This window comes from Lactuca saligna, chromosome 5 (assembly GCF_052625555.1).
Source record: "Lactuca saligna cultivar CGN05327 chromosome 5, ASM5262555v1, whole genome shotgun sequence".
Lineage (NCBI taxonomy): Eukaryota > Viridiplantae > Streptophyta > Magnoliopsida > Asterales > Asteraceae > Lactuca > Lactuca saligna.
In genome coordinates, this window is record NC_136421.1 from 119,336,132 (window position 1) to 119,354,783 (window position 18,652).

Below are 18,652 nucleotides of genomic sequence, written 5' to 3' on the forward strand. Positions count from 1 at the left end.
TAATATATATTTTATAGAAATCATATACAAACTAAATTTTCATTTGTATTTTAAACTAGTAATCACAATACAATGAATGAGAAGATAAGCGGGTAGCAAACTGCATCACTAAACCTTTTGTATGATAAAACTAGTTCTTTTAAAGACTACACCCATAAATCTAGAGGATATAATATTGTTATGCATGATCCACTGTACTCTATTAAGAAACTTTACTGCATCCGACGTGAGAAAACCAAACGTATCATACACAAATGGTATGAACAAGTGTTAATTTTCCATGCGCGATTTCTCATATTTTTTTTAACTTTGTTTGTAGTTTTTAAAGAAATTTGCTCCACCTTGAAACCCCCAACTCTTAAAACCATGAGATGGGATGGCCCTTAAAGGTCCACATAAACATGTTTCCCTCTAACTCATCTAAAAATCAATACGCCAGCTAGTCTAAGGGCTGACATTCCTTCTGCCGAGTCAGTCAATGAATTCATATGTGCCTCTTTCATGGAGTAAACCCTGACATGCTTAAATATGCTAAACAAAACATCCATAAACATATGATGTCAGTATTTAAACCCTGAGAGTTTTTTTTCTTTTAGATACAATATTTACGCTTGACCATATAAGATTTCTACAAACATTTTTATACCTTGAATTAGAATGAGATGCCAATTGAAATCTAAGATGATCGAGAGATTTGAAAGATATTTAACTATGCAACCTTTCTAAGATGATCACGAGCTTCTAAAAAAAGGAACCATAACTTGGCGTTGAGAGAGAGAGAGAGAGAGAGAGAGATAGAGAGAGAGAGATTAAAATTAAAAGGATGGATTTGTCCCATATAAGAGGCACGTAATGCATCTAACGACTACTTTCGAAACACCATCTATGTAAAACTGAAAACTAAAAATATAAGGACTTTAACTTTTTTTTTTTAGACACATAGACTAAATTTGGTTGTATTTTAGGCTTTTAGCCTACTAAACAAATTTTTTTTGCCACTTGTCATATTCTCATTTAATTTGCTAAATATCATTTTATGGTTATTTTAAATTATATTTTTTCCATATGTCATTTTAAAGTTTTTCTATTTTTTTTTAGTTCCATATAATATTTTAATGTAATAATTAAAATAAATATAGTAATAAATGAATATCAATATCATTAATAAACTTACATTTTAATTTCAAAATTCTCATATTTCAAGCTGATTAGTTTTTTGTTTATTTATTTAAATTATTTGTTTAAATTTAAAAGATAAAAAATATTTCCATTATAATAATTCATTATTTTTTCTTATTTTCTTATAAATTCAAAGTTCTTAAATATTTAGATATTTATATATATATATATATATATATATATATATATATATTTTAATTAACTCATATAATATATAAGTCTCATGCGTTAATGAATATATGTTTTTCAACTTGTTTTCTTTTGCATTTTTAGCAGCACAATTTGATTATCTTTTTTATGGTTTCAGAAAAGATATATAAATTATTAATTTTGTATCCTCAAAAACATTTTAAAAATTTTATTAGTAGGTTCTTTTATGTGTCACTAGGATGTAATAAGTTTGATTTTGGTAAGGATATCTCATAAATTTTTTGGCACTTACAAAAAGTAAATTATTAAATTTCATATATCAAGTCAAATACTGAACATTTTAAAGAATAAAATGTATTGGTTTCCCTGAAAAACAAATGAGAATAACATCACTTAACTATTGCATGATATATGTTGCACAGTTATAAATATAGAATGTTCGATGAATTATTTAAAACATATTAACCCACTAGGTGTGAAACCTGTGTATTACACGAGTTGATTAAAAAAAAAATTAAACAATAAATTAAAGTGTAAATATAAAATATTTTTTAATGTGTAAATTTAAAATAAGAAAAGAAGAAATGTATTTATTGCAATTTAATATCATATATATCATATATATCATATTTAATATTATATATATAATTATATGACTTTAATTTTAAAAAATAAAACAAACTAAAATTTAACACGTAGATAATATTTATTTCAAAAATACAACAAAATGATAAGTGTCAAAAGTAATGAGAGATTGATATATGATAAAAAAAATTATTTATTAAAGACTAGGTGTAAAATCCATATATTACATGGATTTAATTTAAAAAAAAAAAACAAATATAAAATTTTAACAATTTGAAAAGTTTGAATTTATAAGAAAAATAAGAAAAATTTGAATTATTAAAATTAATGAGACTTTAATGTATTGAATACATTATATATATATAAATTTTTTTTAATAAATACTTTACATATATATTACCTTACACATTAAATGTGGAATTTTAATTTAATAAAATGAAAAATACAATAAAATGACAAGTGGAAAAATAGAAAATTTAAAAAATCTAGAAAATATCATGTATCCAAACGAATGAGAAGAGGACATGTGTAAAAAAACCCTTCATTTATTATAGTAGAAGATTTTTCTAGACGATAGTTACAATAATTATGTTTATTTTTTTAACATTGCAATATCTTTTAAACTTTTACATATTTGCATCCGTGATCATCGGAAAAGATCCATCACAAAATCTTATTTTTATATTACCTATTTATTATTTATTATTATTATTTAAGAAATTATTACAAACTGTTATGAACATTTAAAGAAACAATAAAAATGATGTGTCATGCATTAAAATTAGTCTCTTTCTGAAGGGACTATATCTACAACTTGTATATAAGTATAGGGACCATTTTTGTAATGTTTAATTTCCTAATCATCCCAACCAGGCAACTACTGTACCACCATCTCTTTCCACCGACATTTCCAAATCTATGAATTTGAGAGGAGCGTTCATCAATTCAACAAATTCAAAGCCAAAACCCCAATGAATGAGTGTCCCAAATTCCCATTTTACCTATCTTGTTAGCATCATCGATTTCTAATTCAAAAAGCTTTTTAAAAACTAGTCTTGTTAATCATCAAATTATTACCTTTATATCGAGATCAGAATTCGATAAAGATACAACTTTGTAAGAACTTGGGTGGGTTTGATTTGGTTTCTTTCCAAAAACCCTAAACCGTATCCCACCAAATTGTAGATCGGATTGGTGAAAGATGCTGGATCGGATTTTCGGGACTCGCCGGACGCGTCAATTCCAGCGGATTTTCCGTAACGGCAAGATCACGCTTTTCTGCTTGGTCCTAACCATCGTCGTCCTGCGTGGCAACCTCGGTGCCGGAAAGTTCGGCACGCCGGAGCAGGATTTTAAGGAGATCCGGGAAACGTTCTATCATGTACGGGGCAAGCGCGCCGAGCCCCGCCGCGTCCTTGAAGAATTACAGACCACCACTGACCAGACGACAACGGCGTCGTCGACCAATAATTACGCGGAATTCGACATCAATAAGTTGTTTGTTGATGAAGAAGACGATGTGAAGAAGAATCCAAACGAACCCTACAGCATAGGGCCCAAGATCTCAGATTGGGACGAACAAAGAGGTGAATGGCTGAAAGAAAACCCTAATTTCCCTAATTTTCTCAACGCTAATAAACCTAGGGTTTTGCTTGTAACCGGGTCTTCACCAAAACCCTGTGAGAATCCAGTTGGTGATCATTATCTTCTGAAATCGATCAAAAACAAGATAGATTACTGTAGGGTACACGGGATCGAAATCTTCTACAACATGGCTTTACTCGATGCTGAAATGGCTGGTTTCTGGGCGAAACTCCCATTGATCAGAAAGCTTCTACTGAGCCACCCTGAAGTTGAGTTCTTATGGTGGATGGACAGTGACGCCATGTTTACAGACATGGCATTCGAGGTTCCATGGGAGAGATACAAAGACAAAAACCTGGTTCTCCACGGTTGGAATGAAATGGTGTACGATCAAAAGAACTGGATCGGCTTAAACACAGGTAGCTTTTTACTCAGAAACTGTCAATGGTCTTTGGATTTACTCGATGTCTGGGCTCCCATGGGTCCGAAGGGGAAAATCAGAGAAGAAGCTGGAAAGATTTTGACCCGTGAACTCAAAGATCGACCCGTTTTCGAAGCAGATGATCAATCTGCTATGGTGTGGCTATTGGCTTCACAGAAGGAAAAATGGGCTAATAAAGTTTATCTAGAAAATCATTATTATCTTCATGGGTATTGGGGGATTTTGGTTGATAGATATGAGGAAATGATTGCAAGTTATCATCCAGGTTTAGGTGATCATAGGTGGCCTCTTGTTACTCATTTTGTGGGGTGTAAACCTTGTGGGAAATTCGGTGATTACCCTGTTGAAAGATGTTTGAAACAAATGGATCGAGCTTTTAATTTTGGGGATAATCAGATTCTACAAATGTATGGATTCACTCACAAATCACTTGCTAGTAGGAGGGTGAAAAGAACAAGAAATGATACGAGTAATCCTCTTGAAGTGAAAGATGAACTTGGTTTGTTACACCCTGCGTATAAAGCTATTAAGGTATCATCATCATCGTAATCATCTTCTTGAAAAATCTTTTTTATAAATGGGAATTGATAGATTTGGGTATTTGAAATTAGTTTGTTGTTTTTGCTCACGTATTTTGTGGTCTAAGTTATGATACATTTGGGTTTTGTATCGTTTTTTTATTTGTCAAATGTCATAGCCTGTTGATTGTATTGGATTTTTTTGTTGTTATTAGAATGTTAATTAAAAAGTTATATGGAAGGCAATCAAATAGCTTGAGCCAACTTTTGTTTAGTATCTAAATTCTAAAATACTATAAAAGCTTGATTCTTGTATGATTCTGTTTATTCATGTGAAAGATTAAATGTTGTGCAAACTTCACAAGACAATTGAAATAAATTTATGTATAGTTGCTATTACGCGACTTGATATATAATCCTACGTGGCATCAAGTGTGGTTACAAAATATACAAATTTTTACCATATTTGATGCCACATGGATAAATGCTCAAATTTTGACACATTTTTTTTGAAAGAGATAAATTTTGACACATTGGATGCCACGTAGGCGGTTGAAATTCACTCGTTTTATAGAAATACCAAAAAAAAGGTTGTGGTGCTATTGAATACAAGAAAATATAATCAAATTCTCAAATTGGAGCCCAATTTATGACGTTAACTTTAAATAAAAATACTAAAATTAAATATTATTAGAGGCCATTTTATGACATTAACCCTTAAAAATACTTAAATACTAACTTTTTTTAACGTTAGAATTTCATAAGGAAAGGCCCTTACTTCACAAAAAATGGGCTAATGTTCTATTTCATTTTATATTCAACTAAAAGTATCACAAAAAAAAAACATTTTTTTATTTTTTTTATATTTCAAATCCTTTAAATTTCAGTTTCTTTGATACATTTTAATTTCATCCAAACATTATGCTTCTTGAAGAATGAATATAGACAGAAGATGCAATCAAGGAAAGAAAAACTATGGAAATAACGTATTCTAACATTTTTTGATATTATGATGTCATGCGTACATCATATCTCATGCTTGTTAAAATCAGAGAACATGGTGATCGAGAGTCAACCCATCTAAAATGGGATCTTGATTCATTTGCAATCGTCATTGACCTGGCTAAACCTCAAATATGAGATCTTGATTCATGAAAATTATTTATTATTGTTGGATTTGAGTCAATGGTAGGTTTAGGATCCATCAATGTTGATTAGTTTGTGGTGATTAAGGATCTAAAATGATGTGGAGTGGATCTCACATTAATTGCACATGGCTGTTAATGGAGTCGATGGGATCTAATTGTTCAAGCAAGTATGTCGAATTGTCCCAAGTATATTGCTTGTAGTTAAGGGGCAAGCAAAATTCAATCCGGGTTTTTTTTTCCTCTTAAAACTGAAACTATAGCGAAAATTTTCATATTCTAAACCTATTTGTTTCCGGATTTTAAGGGGTTTTCTTTTTGGTTTTGTTACTGCATAAACAATAAAAAAAAAATAAATAAATAAAAAAAAAAAAAAAAAGAGGAATTGAAAACAAAATTCATGAGAGCATGAGTACGATCTTGGTGAATTTCACAATATACACGTGGTGTTTGGAATTGAGTTTGAAAACAAAATTAAAAAAAATTGATTAAAAATGTTTATCAGCTTTACGCCCATAGCAAAACATAATTTTAAAAAATTCTTATCTTGTAATACCTTTAATCATTTTAGAGTTTTGTTGAATGACCGACAAATTTGATGGCTATTTTTGATAAAGTTATTTAATTTCTTGTGATTAGTTACGATTGTTTTCTCTGATGAAGCTCTTGAATTCTTGTGATTAATAATTATCATAAGAGGACAAACATTAATAATTAATTTGATTAATTTTTTTGTTACACACAACAACATGATGTTTACTTCCTAGTGTTTACTCACACCACCTTTTTGAAAAACAAATAGTTTTCAGAAACATTAGAAACGAAATGTCTTATCTTGAATTTATACACCAAATTAAAATTACAATATATTAATCTTCATATGAATTATCAAATGGGTCTTGAATGTCTTGAAACACTTCATTATTTATGATTGATTCAGAAGGAGAACCTTCTGATCCAAAAGGAGATTTGTGTATATTTTGTTGTAATTTTTAAAGATTTTTTTAGAGACAATCCAACAACACGAATGATTCTAGCTACTAAATCATCTTATGAAAATGGAACATTCTTGATTAATTCGATTTATGATTCTTTATGATGATACATGTCTTGAAAATACATGATTACTGTGTTTCTTATTGGCTTGATGAAACTTAATTTTATCCCGCCATTTTAAACGATATTGACAATTAAGCAAGGAGGAGGGGTTGTTGTAACATCCCGATGATAAGGTACATCTAATTTTAACCCTATAATTTAATTATGTTGCATTTTGGTCCCTAAGTTCAAGAAAGCGTTCAAAAGGAGCCCCAGTGGCATTTTCGTAATTAGGCCTCGGGTGAGTACGCTACGCATATGTGTGTACACTGAGTGTACTATGGCGCGCCCTAGTATGTTGGGCGTACATGTTGTACGTTAGGCATACTAGCCAGATTTGGAAACCCTAATTTTTAGGGTTTAACTCATATTTAAACACTGTTATGGCTTCATTTCCCCTTACCTCATTAGCCTTTATCCTTCTTGAGATGTTTTTGATGGGTTTTATACAAAAGAACATCATATGTGCTCATGCAAACCTTAAAGTTTGGATCTAGGTTTCTCTAATGTACATGTAATTTATCCAAGACTTAAGAACCCTAGATCTAGCATACATATTTCAAAATTATCATATAAGAACAGATCTAGATGATTACCTCTTCAAGAATAGCTTGAATCTTCTTTCCTTGGAGCTTAGAGTCACAAATGTCACTCCTCTAATGTCTTACAAACACCACAAGCAAGATGATGATATTGGAGAGAAAGGAGGAGCACCGAAAATGTCCAAGGTCTGCTAGAGAGTGCTTAGCCACATTTTTGGGAGCCCTAGGGGTCCTTTTATACTTGTGTGGGCTGCTAGGGTTTCCGGAGAAACCCTAATTCTCTGCTTATGCCTTAAGCAACCCATGGACTCCCTCCTTAGAGGCCTTGGACTAATTCTAATGGGTTTCCCCATAGATTTCGTCCACTCCAACCTCTATGGAGTCCATTAACCCATTTATGTAACTATCTTATAATTACAATATCAGTCCCCTTTATTTAATTAATCTTTTTTAGTCACAAAATTAATTCTTGACTAATATTAATTAAATAATATGATTTCTCTTTTAATATATTATTCTCATAATATATTAATAAATCATAATAACCTATTTCTTCATAAATCATCCTATCTAGTTGCTTTGGTAAAGGCAACCCAAAAGGACCATACACAACGGGGTTAAATACTTACCAAATATAGTTACGGGCTTAGACACTAATCCAACAATCTCCCACTTGGATAAGTTCAGTAACTATAAATGCAAGTATTATCCGATTAGCAATCATAGCTCTCAAAGACACTGTTGAACTCTGATCTTATCAGTAACCTGTCATTTAGATAAGGGATCGTATATTTCTCCATTCTAGATATCATATAAACATGAGACATGGATTATAATCATTCTCTCAGTCTATGAGTTGTTTCCCAATTTCTAATTTATGACGACTGACAACAGACTACAATTGAACACATCAACTTAGTCCCGGCTTGGCCAAGCGCTTAGGGTGTCATCACTAAATCATTGAGGGGCCCACAAATATCGCTTTTATCCCACTTTGGGTAAAAGGAACAGATAAACTTCGACTCAAATGCTTGCTTGTACCTACTCATCAAATCACACACAACAATATGTTTTATAACACCAAGTTACTGGTGCGTTTACATATTATCAATGTTCAACTGACTTGCAGAATACAACTCACACGTCTCGGTTTCAAGAATATAAGATATTATCATCTCACCAATCACTCGTGATAAAATCCATGAAGCGATCCAAGTGAGCGTGGGTTTAATCCAATACTCTAATCTTATAGCAGTACTCATGAACTCTGCAGCAAACTTGTGCTATGTCCAAACACTTTAGACAATCTACAGACGGATTCATGACATTCTTCTTTCACACCTACTTCCAAAGTATGAGCGACTGTGGAGGGTTTGAATAAACTTATTATTAGGGAAGTCAAAACATGCAAAGTGAAACACAAAAATAAATACTAACCATATATGGCCCCAAACACTTTAGACAATCTACAGGCGGATTCATGACATTCTTCTTTCACACCTACTTCTAAAGTATGAGCGACTGTGAAAGGTTTGAATAATCTTATTATTAGGGAAGTCAAAACATGCAAAGTGAAACACAAAAATAATACTAACCATATATAGCCCCAAACTTTGAGTATAAATAAAACACTTTTATTTAATCACCATATTGATTACTCATTATTTGTTGTTTCGGGTAATCAACTTCTTACTTGAATTATAACAACAGTTGTCCCATGCACGAAGCATGCACACTATGTTTACCTATGGTCCTTACTTTGTGAAATATATCAAACGAACACATTTCCAATGATGCTTATTTCACAATTCCTAATCCTAATCATTAGTGTAAGAATACAAAAGATTCTAACATTTTATGCAACGGTCCTTTCGTAATGTCACAACACAAAAGTCACCAAGACTCGACCAATGAAATTAAAAAATGCTCTATTGGAGATTGTTACAACACAATTCCATACATGTGAAGTCTCACATTGAAAGTACATTCCTTTGAACATCCTTCTTGCATAAAGGTTTTTCTACTCTAGACATAAATTCTTAACATCCAACTCCGAATATGGAAACATTTCCATATTTGCCATATGACAACTCATTCTAAATAGAATCTTATCTATTCATAATAATGTCAATATGGTCCGTCCAATACTATACTTTCAACTGTTCACAAGCGACCAATCCTTGGTGAACCTTAGATCATCCTTGACAGTTGTTTAATTATTTTAGTCAAATCTGATTCTAGTCCTTTTTCCCTCTTAATGCCCTAGGCATTTGGAAAATTTTAGAACAGTCAAATATTACAACATATGCAACCGATCCTATACCAGAAGCGTATGGGACATAATTCATAATGTCTTACATTAAGGCCTGATACTTTATCAACCATTTGCCTTAATATTTCTATTTGTCACGTTCTCACAATTCGAACTATGAAGAGGAATTCCGTGATCATAATCGAATTTTGAGAACGCAATTAATATATCCTTGACAAAATTTGATTAAAATTTCTCGATCTAAGCTTTTAGATTTCAAAACAAAGTATAATATTCTCTACCTTAATTATATCAAACCAACTTTTCAACCGCTAAAACTTTGCAAAGTGAAAGTTTTCTATAATTAATATTGCTAACTTGCAACACTTAAAATAATAATCATTCTTCCACTAACATGATGATTATATCCATTCCATCATAACATTTATGCTCCCACTAGCTTTGACACGTATTCAGAAATCAGCTAAACTTCTTAGAAAACAATACTTATTGACTTCTGAAGTTCATTTTCCTAATACGATATGCTTCAATAAGCCTTTATTTGAGCATCTCAAACTCATACATCCTTCCTTAGATAACTCACATGTGTGTCTAAACTAACTCATAACTGATATTACTAAGTCCAAAATGTTCAGACTAATCGCCAAATCTCACAATTCGAACTATGAAGAGGGATGTCGTAATCATAATTGAATTTGAGAATGCAATTTACATAATCACTATCTCCTTAAAATCTCTCTTAGTGAAAGCGTTTCCTCACAATCATTTTCATGAAGGAGAGAAACCTTATGACACTTAGATTTTATGGTGTATGTGTTCCTATCTATGTGAATTTTTCATAACCATAACCATAAGATAATGTTTGTGACAAATCTAAACTAATATGGACTGAACTTGTTCATTCTTAATTTCTTGCCATCAAGGGTCCCACCATTGCTTCTAAGTTATTTAGCAGCTCACCTATACCAGTTAATGTACTTTCATTGAACAAGGCGCTTGCCTTATGCAGTCTATTGAGAACTCGTAGAACTCATATGCATAATCAACTCAACTGGATTGGCATAGAAACAGGAATATGTCAACACGATAGGTTACAAACCTCAAGTCGTGTGCTAGTGTTTACTAATAGGTTTACTCTTGATTAGTTCTTGAAACTTTTCAAGATCATTTAGACTCCTACTAACCTCTTGACGTATAAGATTCTCTTGTTAAGAAAACATTTCTTAACAAACAAATATTCAAGAGTTAGTGCGGATTCTTATCAAGACAAACACTACACACAATTGGTATTAGTTGGTCTTTGTCTTATCGAAGACATCACAATTTACCAATTTTAAGCATGCAATAGTAAGAAAAACAATTTTCTACTTTACATTTGATGAGTGTGTTACAACTTCTTAAGATGTGTCATTCAATTCACAATCTTGGAGTATGACTCTAAGACTTGATTTTAGAACGAAGTATGATTCATCCTTTTGATTTAACCATTTCAACAATTTTCGATTCCTCTTCTAATCCATACTAGTGCACTAAGATGTCCTTCGAGGATTAATTGTGATATGGTTTCACAATCAACAAGACGATTATAAAACATGATACAAATGTACTATCCCTTCTTCTTAGATTGGAGAAACTTTTATATTTTTGTCTAATTGATTCCACACATTGAAACTTTACAATGATCCAGAATTACACTTAATCTTGTAAGCATAACCACATTTACTAGACTTTTAGAAAATTATGACGAATAATCTTATTGTTCTCTGTGGTGCACTTGACCAGTGCACAACATTGTGCACCAGTTCTCCTAGTCCTTCACTTGACTCTTTGTCAAGGAATTAGTCTTAATTTTCCAAATACGAAGGTTCTCATTCATCATACAATACAAGTTGTATGATTCCAAGTTTCTGTCTAATTGAAACCCGGACGACATGAATCTTTCCTTATGTCACAACTAGCATTTTAGCTAGGAAATTATATTCCCGTGTAATCATTCAACTATTGTAAAACATATACTCTAAGTAAATATCACTCAGTGCTCATTTAAATTCACCTTTCATGCTCAACAAAGAGTCTGAAAGCTCTAGGAATCCCGGTTTGAATCCAAATTGGACTAGGATTTCTTTATTGGACCTAATGGACCAATAAGTATTCAATTCAACTATTTTCAGCTTAGGACCCTTAAATGGGCTCTAATTGAACCCACTTCCATAAAACTGTAACATTTTGGACCATTTCGGCCTAGAATGATTCCTTCTTACCCTAATGGGCCTTATTGGGCCATAATTAATCCAATTAACCATAGTAAGCCGCAAATCTATTCTTTTATGCCATTTTGGGCCATGAACCATCTAATGAGCCCATTCGGCCGAAAACTTCTCTATGGGCCTCATGATTTCAAGTAAGGATCAAGATTTGGGCCAAAATGAATCATCTTCTCCTTCTTAATGCAATTATCGGCCCAACAACATTTAACAAAATAAAATAAAATTGGGGGGGGGGGGGGGTTGACTTTTGGAGGTGTCACCTCCATATTATTCACCATGTAACAACGCATGGTCTCTCATATTTCCATGCAAGTTCATCTCACTTCTCTCTCCCCTCTCTTCTTGATATATCAGTCGAGAGCTAAACACACACATACACTCTCTCTCTCTTTCAAACACTATCCGAACACTCTCAAAGAATCTCCTACTTCCTCCAAGATCTCGAAAATTACTAGAGTTCTAAGGATCTTCATCAATTGTTTTCTAATCTTTGGTAAGCTATTGTCAAAAACAAGTATCTTATTTCATCTTAACATGATAAACTCTTTCTTACATAGCTTTATTCCATGATCACCTTAGAAATTTCTTAAGCTCGAAATCTACTTCAAGCTGTTGCTAGGACCAAAAATCTCTCCAATTCTTCTTCAAAAACCGAAACATCAAGCAAAGGTGAGTTCATACCCCCGTGTTTTCGATTTACATATGATTTTTGGGGGAGAATGCAAGTAAAATGTGTAGATCTATGTGTTACATGCATGTCTTGTGTGATTTCATAGTTTGTTTTGTGAAAATATGTTAGATCTTAACAATCTTGATATTTTAAGTAACATTGAGCAAAGATCCATGAACTAAGATACTTTATACATCATATTAACAAGTCAAAAGTGATTCTATGTTTAAGATATAAATGTTTACAACAAAAACCTTCTTAAGGGTCAACAATTGCCAAGAAAACAAAAGATAAGTGCAAAAAGTGACATTTGTGTTTTTATAGGGACCTAACAGATCCTACTTGTATAAAAAGGGATTTTTATGATAAGCATACTTTTCAAAGGGCCAAAAATGTAAATTTGAGCTTAATGGGCCAAACATTTGGGCCTCACGGTTTTGGGCCCAAATTTGCGGAAAAAATGAAGTTTTTGGGGATTAAAAATGTTAATTAGCCAAAGTTCAAATCATAAATGTAAATAAACCAAATTTTATGGTGAAAATTACATTTATTTCTAAATTGGACCAAAAGTGTAACTTTGATCAAAAATTGGGCAGAAAGTGACAACTTTTACAAACAAGAGGCCGAAAATGTAATTTTCTGCAAACTGGGCCATAAATGTCAAAATATAAATTTTTGGATTAAATCCGTGAATTTCTAAACATTTGGGACAAAATTGCAAATTATTATAAATTATAGACTAAAGTGTCATTTTTACAAAACTTTAGGCCTTAATTGAACATTTGTGGATTATTGGTCAAAATGTCGTTTTTACAAAAAAAATAAAAAAAAAAAAAATAAAAAAAAAAAAATTTATCATAAATCTGGTAAACCTCGAGCTAAAACAACAAACAGAACAATAACAAATGGATGAAATACGTCTTCACCTATTTTATTGGGTTTAATATTCACATTATATGGCAAATGGGCCTTAAGGGCCCATTCATGTGTATATTGTGCCCAATACTTTTCCATGACATGTTTATTGGGCCTTGCAACCCATTTACATGTTAATTTGGGCTTGAGTTATGAATTACGTGTTTGTGGGCCTTTATGGTTCATTTACATGCCAATTGGGTCCAAATTACCCTCTTACATGTTATTGGGCCTTTGTGGTCCATTTACATGCTAATTGGGTTTGGAATGGAATTCACATGCTAGTAGATCGTAACTATACCTTTGCGTAATCATTAAACTTCGTATACTATATATATACCTTTCGAATACGAAAACATAACACATATACATAAACATTAAACATAGTACAAAAGGGTTGAGAATCTACTGAGACATGTCAGATGGCACCTCTGAGTGTATAATCATAGCCTGTAGTTATAATCATAGTTTCTTGGAGGGAAAGTGGGAGTTTGTGTATAGATCTATACGGGGTGACCCCCCACGCCTTAGTTTCTCGTTACAGCTAGACTAGGCCAGTCTAGGGCGACAAAATCTTGAGCAATACCGGCATTTGGAAAAATACCATGATGGATAACCTAGTCATTATCATGCATGGTTATAACGGCTCATATAGGGATTCAATACTAAATTTAACATTTCGAAGATTAACCCTTCGATTGTGTCAATGTAAAACAACATATTTTACGAAACAAGAACCTCGACATTGTTATAAAACTGAATTTATCGGATTTTCTAGGAAAAATATTCATATACATTTATCACTTATTCACAGTACAGTGAATATAAACTACACTCATATATGTTACAACTATGAAATTCACACATGCATTTATAATTGATTTTCACATCATTTTCAAACATTTTACAGAAAATATCGGATTTTCTGGGTTTTTATGAAAGATACAAAGAATTTTATTCAACCATATTTATGAACTCACCAACATTATATATGTTTACCGTTTTCAAAATAACTTGTATTCTCAGGTAATCGTTAAGCGGGAAGGATTTTCAAGAATGTATGGATTTATTTTGTGTAACATCACTTATCGTACTTTTAATACTTGAAATTATGTAACTTATAACAATGTACTTGATGTGAACAATGTTGGTTGTTATATGTAATGTTGGTGATGCATGTGTTATGTTTCATGTATATTCATTGTGATGATAATTCAGTTGTTAGTCACACGAGCCCCCAAACGTTTCCGCCTTCTGGTTTACGGGTGTGACAGGTTGGTATCAGAGCAATGTTTATAGTGAACTAGCATGTAACAGCCCGAAATCCAGGTTAGCTTTATAACCCTTCTATTTTGGAGAGTTGGCTAATTAGTCCCTTAAAGTGAAAGGTGAATTGGTGAGTACGCTGGGCGTACTAGGGTGTATGCCGCGCGTACTCGCATGCTTAATTTGTACGTGGGTCATCCGGGTACGTTGGGCGTACCCAAGGTTACACCGGGCGTAACCGGCCCAGATGCAAAACCCTAATTTCTGGCCTTGCACTATTAAAGGAAAATGTAATTCCTTGCCCTAGCCACCATACACCCTTGAGTGAGTCCTTAAAGAGCTGAGATTCGTGCTTTAGCTTGTGTGTGAGTTTTTGAGCTTGAAGTTATTTTTTCAAGGTGAAGAAGGAGAAGAAGGAGCCATTGTTGGAGCTAGAAGTTGAAGAACAAGTGTAGATCCGAATTCTACAGTGGTTGGAGATCCTTTCTGAGGTAAAAAGCTCAAAGCTTTCCCTGTTCTTCATAAGTTTTGCTTGTTGGACCATTTTTAGGGTTTTTGGTTCAAAGTTGGAGACTTTATGTGCAAAGAGTCCCCATAAGCTTAGATCTGACATTTTCTAGTGTAATATGTGTTGAGGAGTCATAAAAATCGAGTCTTGGACGTGGATCTTGTGTCATGCATGAGTTATAGTCTCATTATGGAAAGAGGAAAGGTGTTTTGAGCACAAAGAGACCTTTACAACCATGCAAAGGCTTAAAGGTTCCAACTTTATGGATTAAGACATATTAGAGGAGTCAGATCTAAAGTTTGGATGCAAGTCTTAACCGTTTAAGACCTGAATGTGTTGGACAAGGAAACTGGGCATACGCTGGGCATAATCCCAGTACGCGCCGCGTAGGGGGTCGCGTACCCCGTTTCTGGAGTGCAAGAGTACGCTCCGCGTACAGGAGCTGGTACTCCCCGCGTACTGCTTGCTGTCGACTTTTGTTGACTTTTAGTGTTTTAGTCAACATGTGGACTTTTGGGTCGGGGAGGGGTAAAATGGTCTTTTACCCTTCGATGGAATTTTAGAAAGGAATATAGTATAGCCTTGAGAGCCGTTAATGATTTAGAATGATTATTTGATGTGATTAGGCGAGGCTAGGTCAAGGTTACGAGATTCAGAGATATCGAGCACGTGAGATTTTAGACATCATACGAGGTGAGTCTTCTCACTATACTGTACCTGGAAGGGTACCTATGTGTGACCAGAAGGTCTGGTATGCTATAAGATATATGCACTGTACGTTAAGTTGCCTATTTTGTATGTGTTATGTATGCTATGCTTGATATGGTCCGGAAGGCATTATATTATGGTCCGGAAGGCATTATGATGTAGACCGGAAGGTCAGGGAGTTATGGACCTGAAGGTCGACACGGGTAGGACCGGAAGGTTTACCGGGTAGGGACGGAAGTCCCCTGAGACACATGGATCGGAAGGTCATGGCCTAGAAGGGCGTATGTGTGTAAGTGCTATATTGGGTAACCTACTAAGCATTTATGCTTACAATTGTTGTGTTATGTGTTTCAGGTACTAGTCAGGACCGTGGGAAGGCGCCAACATTAGCCTCTATCCTTCTTGAGATGTTTTTGATGGGTTTTATACAAAAGAACATCATATGTGCTCATGCAAACCTTAAAGTTTGGATCTAGGTTTCTCTATTGTACATGTAATTTATCCAAGACTTGAGAACCCTAGATCTAGCATACATATTTCAAAAATATCATATAAGAACAGATCAAGATGATTACCTCTTCAAGAATAGCTTGAATCTTCTTTCCTTGGAGCTTAGAGTCACAAATGTCACTCCTCTAATGGCTTACACACACCACAAGCAAGATGATGATATTGGAGAGAAAGGATGTTGGGCTTAGAAGATTGCGTCTTTTGGGCTCATCTGATTATGCTATTTTGTATTCCGGTTTGGGCCTGTCCAACCGTGAGTCTTTTATGTTTTGTATATAAGCTTATGCTTGCATGCATATTAGGTTAAGGTTTTAGAGATCTGAGTATAACGATTTTTCCAGACGACAAAAGGTTTCTTTGATCGTTCTTGTAACCTTCCAATCCTCTACAGTTGATGTTCTTAATCGAGCTCTTCTGAGGATTTTGTTTTAATCATTCGACACATTTGATTCAATCTTGTTCTGTTTTTTTATTGTGTTCATATCGTCATTGCTTACTTACTTGTTCAAGATCTAATCGATCTTCATAGATTAAAAGACAGTTTAATCACAACAAGTGGTATCAAAGCGGATCTTTGAAAATCTATTGATTTTTGAAGTATCGGTTCTTGATTTGATGATTTTCTACACAAGTTATTTAAGATTATTGGTGTTTTGGCGGATTGGAATCAAAGTTCTTGTTATATTTATATCTACTGTTCATGAAGATTTATGATATTCTTCTACTATTCATATGGTGTTTCTTTTAATCCGATTTGGTTTTCGGTTTATATTGAATCTGTTCTTTTGCTTAATCCTAAATCAATTGATTTTATTCCTTTGTTTTAACTCAATTGGATCTGTTCGTATTCTCTTTTCTTTTGGCCCTAATATTATATTCGAGTTCCTGTGGACGTCATCTGCTTTACGTATCGATTCTAAAATCTAATTGTTCAGTTTCATCACTATCTCGGTCGTTGCTTAGCATTGTTAAAATCGATTTCATTAAGACTTACAATCGATTGGTTTCTCAATTTTATTGTTTGACTTCAATTTCACTTTCTCATCATTCATGTTTATTTGAAAATCCTTACCGATTAAATGAATGATTGGAGATTTTAATGAGATTTATTGTTTACGATCATCGACGAATCTGTTATATGCTATTCGGCATCTCAATTTAATCTGAAAATCGGTTTGAAAAAAAAATCGTTGTTTGTCAATTATTGGTTGCGATCTGTGAAAGTCAAAATCACATTGATGGGTTAGAAAGTAAAAATCCAAACGATTATCCATTGTTTGATCGAATCCAATATATGTGTAGCCTTCACAATCAGAGTTTGAGCTATAGATCGAAACGAATGCAATGTTGGAATATGGGTTTGCATCGATCGAATTAAAAAATATAATCAAAATTGCAAAGGAATTGATGCGACTGCGAGATTAAATGGAGTAAATGTTTCAGCTCCTCAGGCTATTAGAACGAATGAAATTGGAATTGGTAATCAATTTAGAAGAACAAGTGTCAAACGAAAAGTCAAAATTGACTGAGAATCGGGCTTAACTATGAACGATTGTTCGCTGTTACCAAACTTACCTGCCAATCTCTAAACCTGCGAATGTTTGTTTACCATGATTCTTAGCGAATCAGTGCTTGGAGTCGGATTCGGAGCGAGAGGTCACAGTTTCGGGGGTTTCAGGGTTGCCTTATTCGCAGCGAACCTGTACCGGGTTTTGTAGCGATACTGAAAACATTCGCATTGGTGAATCGGCTCGCATCGGATTTTAGAACTGGATTCGCATTCGTTTTGGTGTTTTCGTAAGTCGTAACGAATGGTTTGCGGCTTTGAATTTGGAGGTTTCGCATTTTGGTTGAGTCGCCGTTCGTTCTTTTTTTTTTTTTTTAAATACGTCTAAATGGGGAAGATGACTCATGTTACACTACTGGTCCCTGAAACTTAAGCGATTTGACACTTTTGGTCCTTGTTGTTTTCACAGCTTGGCATTGTGGACCATTTGCAGAAACTGTTTCAAATGAAGGGGAATATGATGCAAATTTATTATTTTAATCCCAAAATTTTAGCAAAGTGACAGTTTTAGCCCATTTTTTGAAAAGCTTACAACTTTGAGGGCCGGTGAACAGTTTTGGATTTTTTAACGCACATATTTTTTCGTGAACAGAAAATTAAAGATTCCATCAAGTCTTGGCGATTCGGAAAGTCGTTTTTCGTGATAACGTTAAATTTTCACGACTTTTTTTGGATTTTATATTTTATTGTGTATATCATTTTGTTACGGGGGAGCATAGAAAATTG

The 18,652-nt window shown here is 33.4% G+C and overlaps 1 protein-coding gene across 1 annotated transcript; it reads left to right on the forward strand.

The window, feature by feature from the left end:
* Window positions 1-2,786: 2,786 nt before the first annotated feature.
* LOC145048841 (xyloglucan 6-xylosyltransferase 2-like) lies at window positions 2,787-4,699 on the forward strand. Its single transcript, XM_078997465.1, has one exon. The coding sequence runs from the start codon at window positions 3,116-3,118 to the stop codon at window positions 4,487-4,489; it is 1,374 nt and encodes a 457-aa protein (XP_078853591.1). The 5' UTR covers window positions 2,787-3,115; the 3' UTR covers window positions 4,490-4,699.
* The last annotated feature ends 13,953 nt before the right edge of the window (window positions 4,700-18,652 follow it).

Bases quoted from the DNA above. Each gene is read 5' to 3' on its own strand.
- LOC145048841 (XM_078997465.1), top strand. From the start codon at position 3,116: ATGCTGGATCGGATTTTCGGGACTCGCCGGACGCGTCAATTCCAGCGG.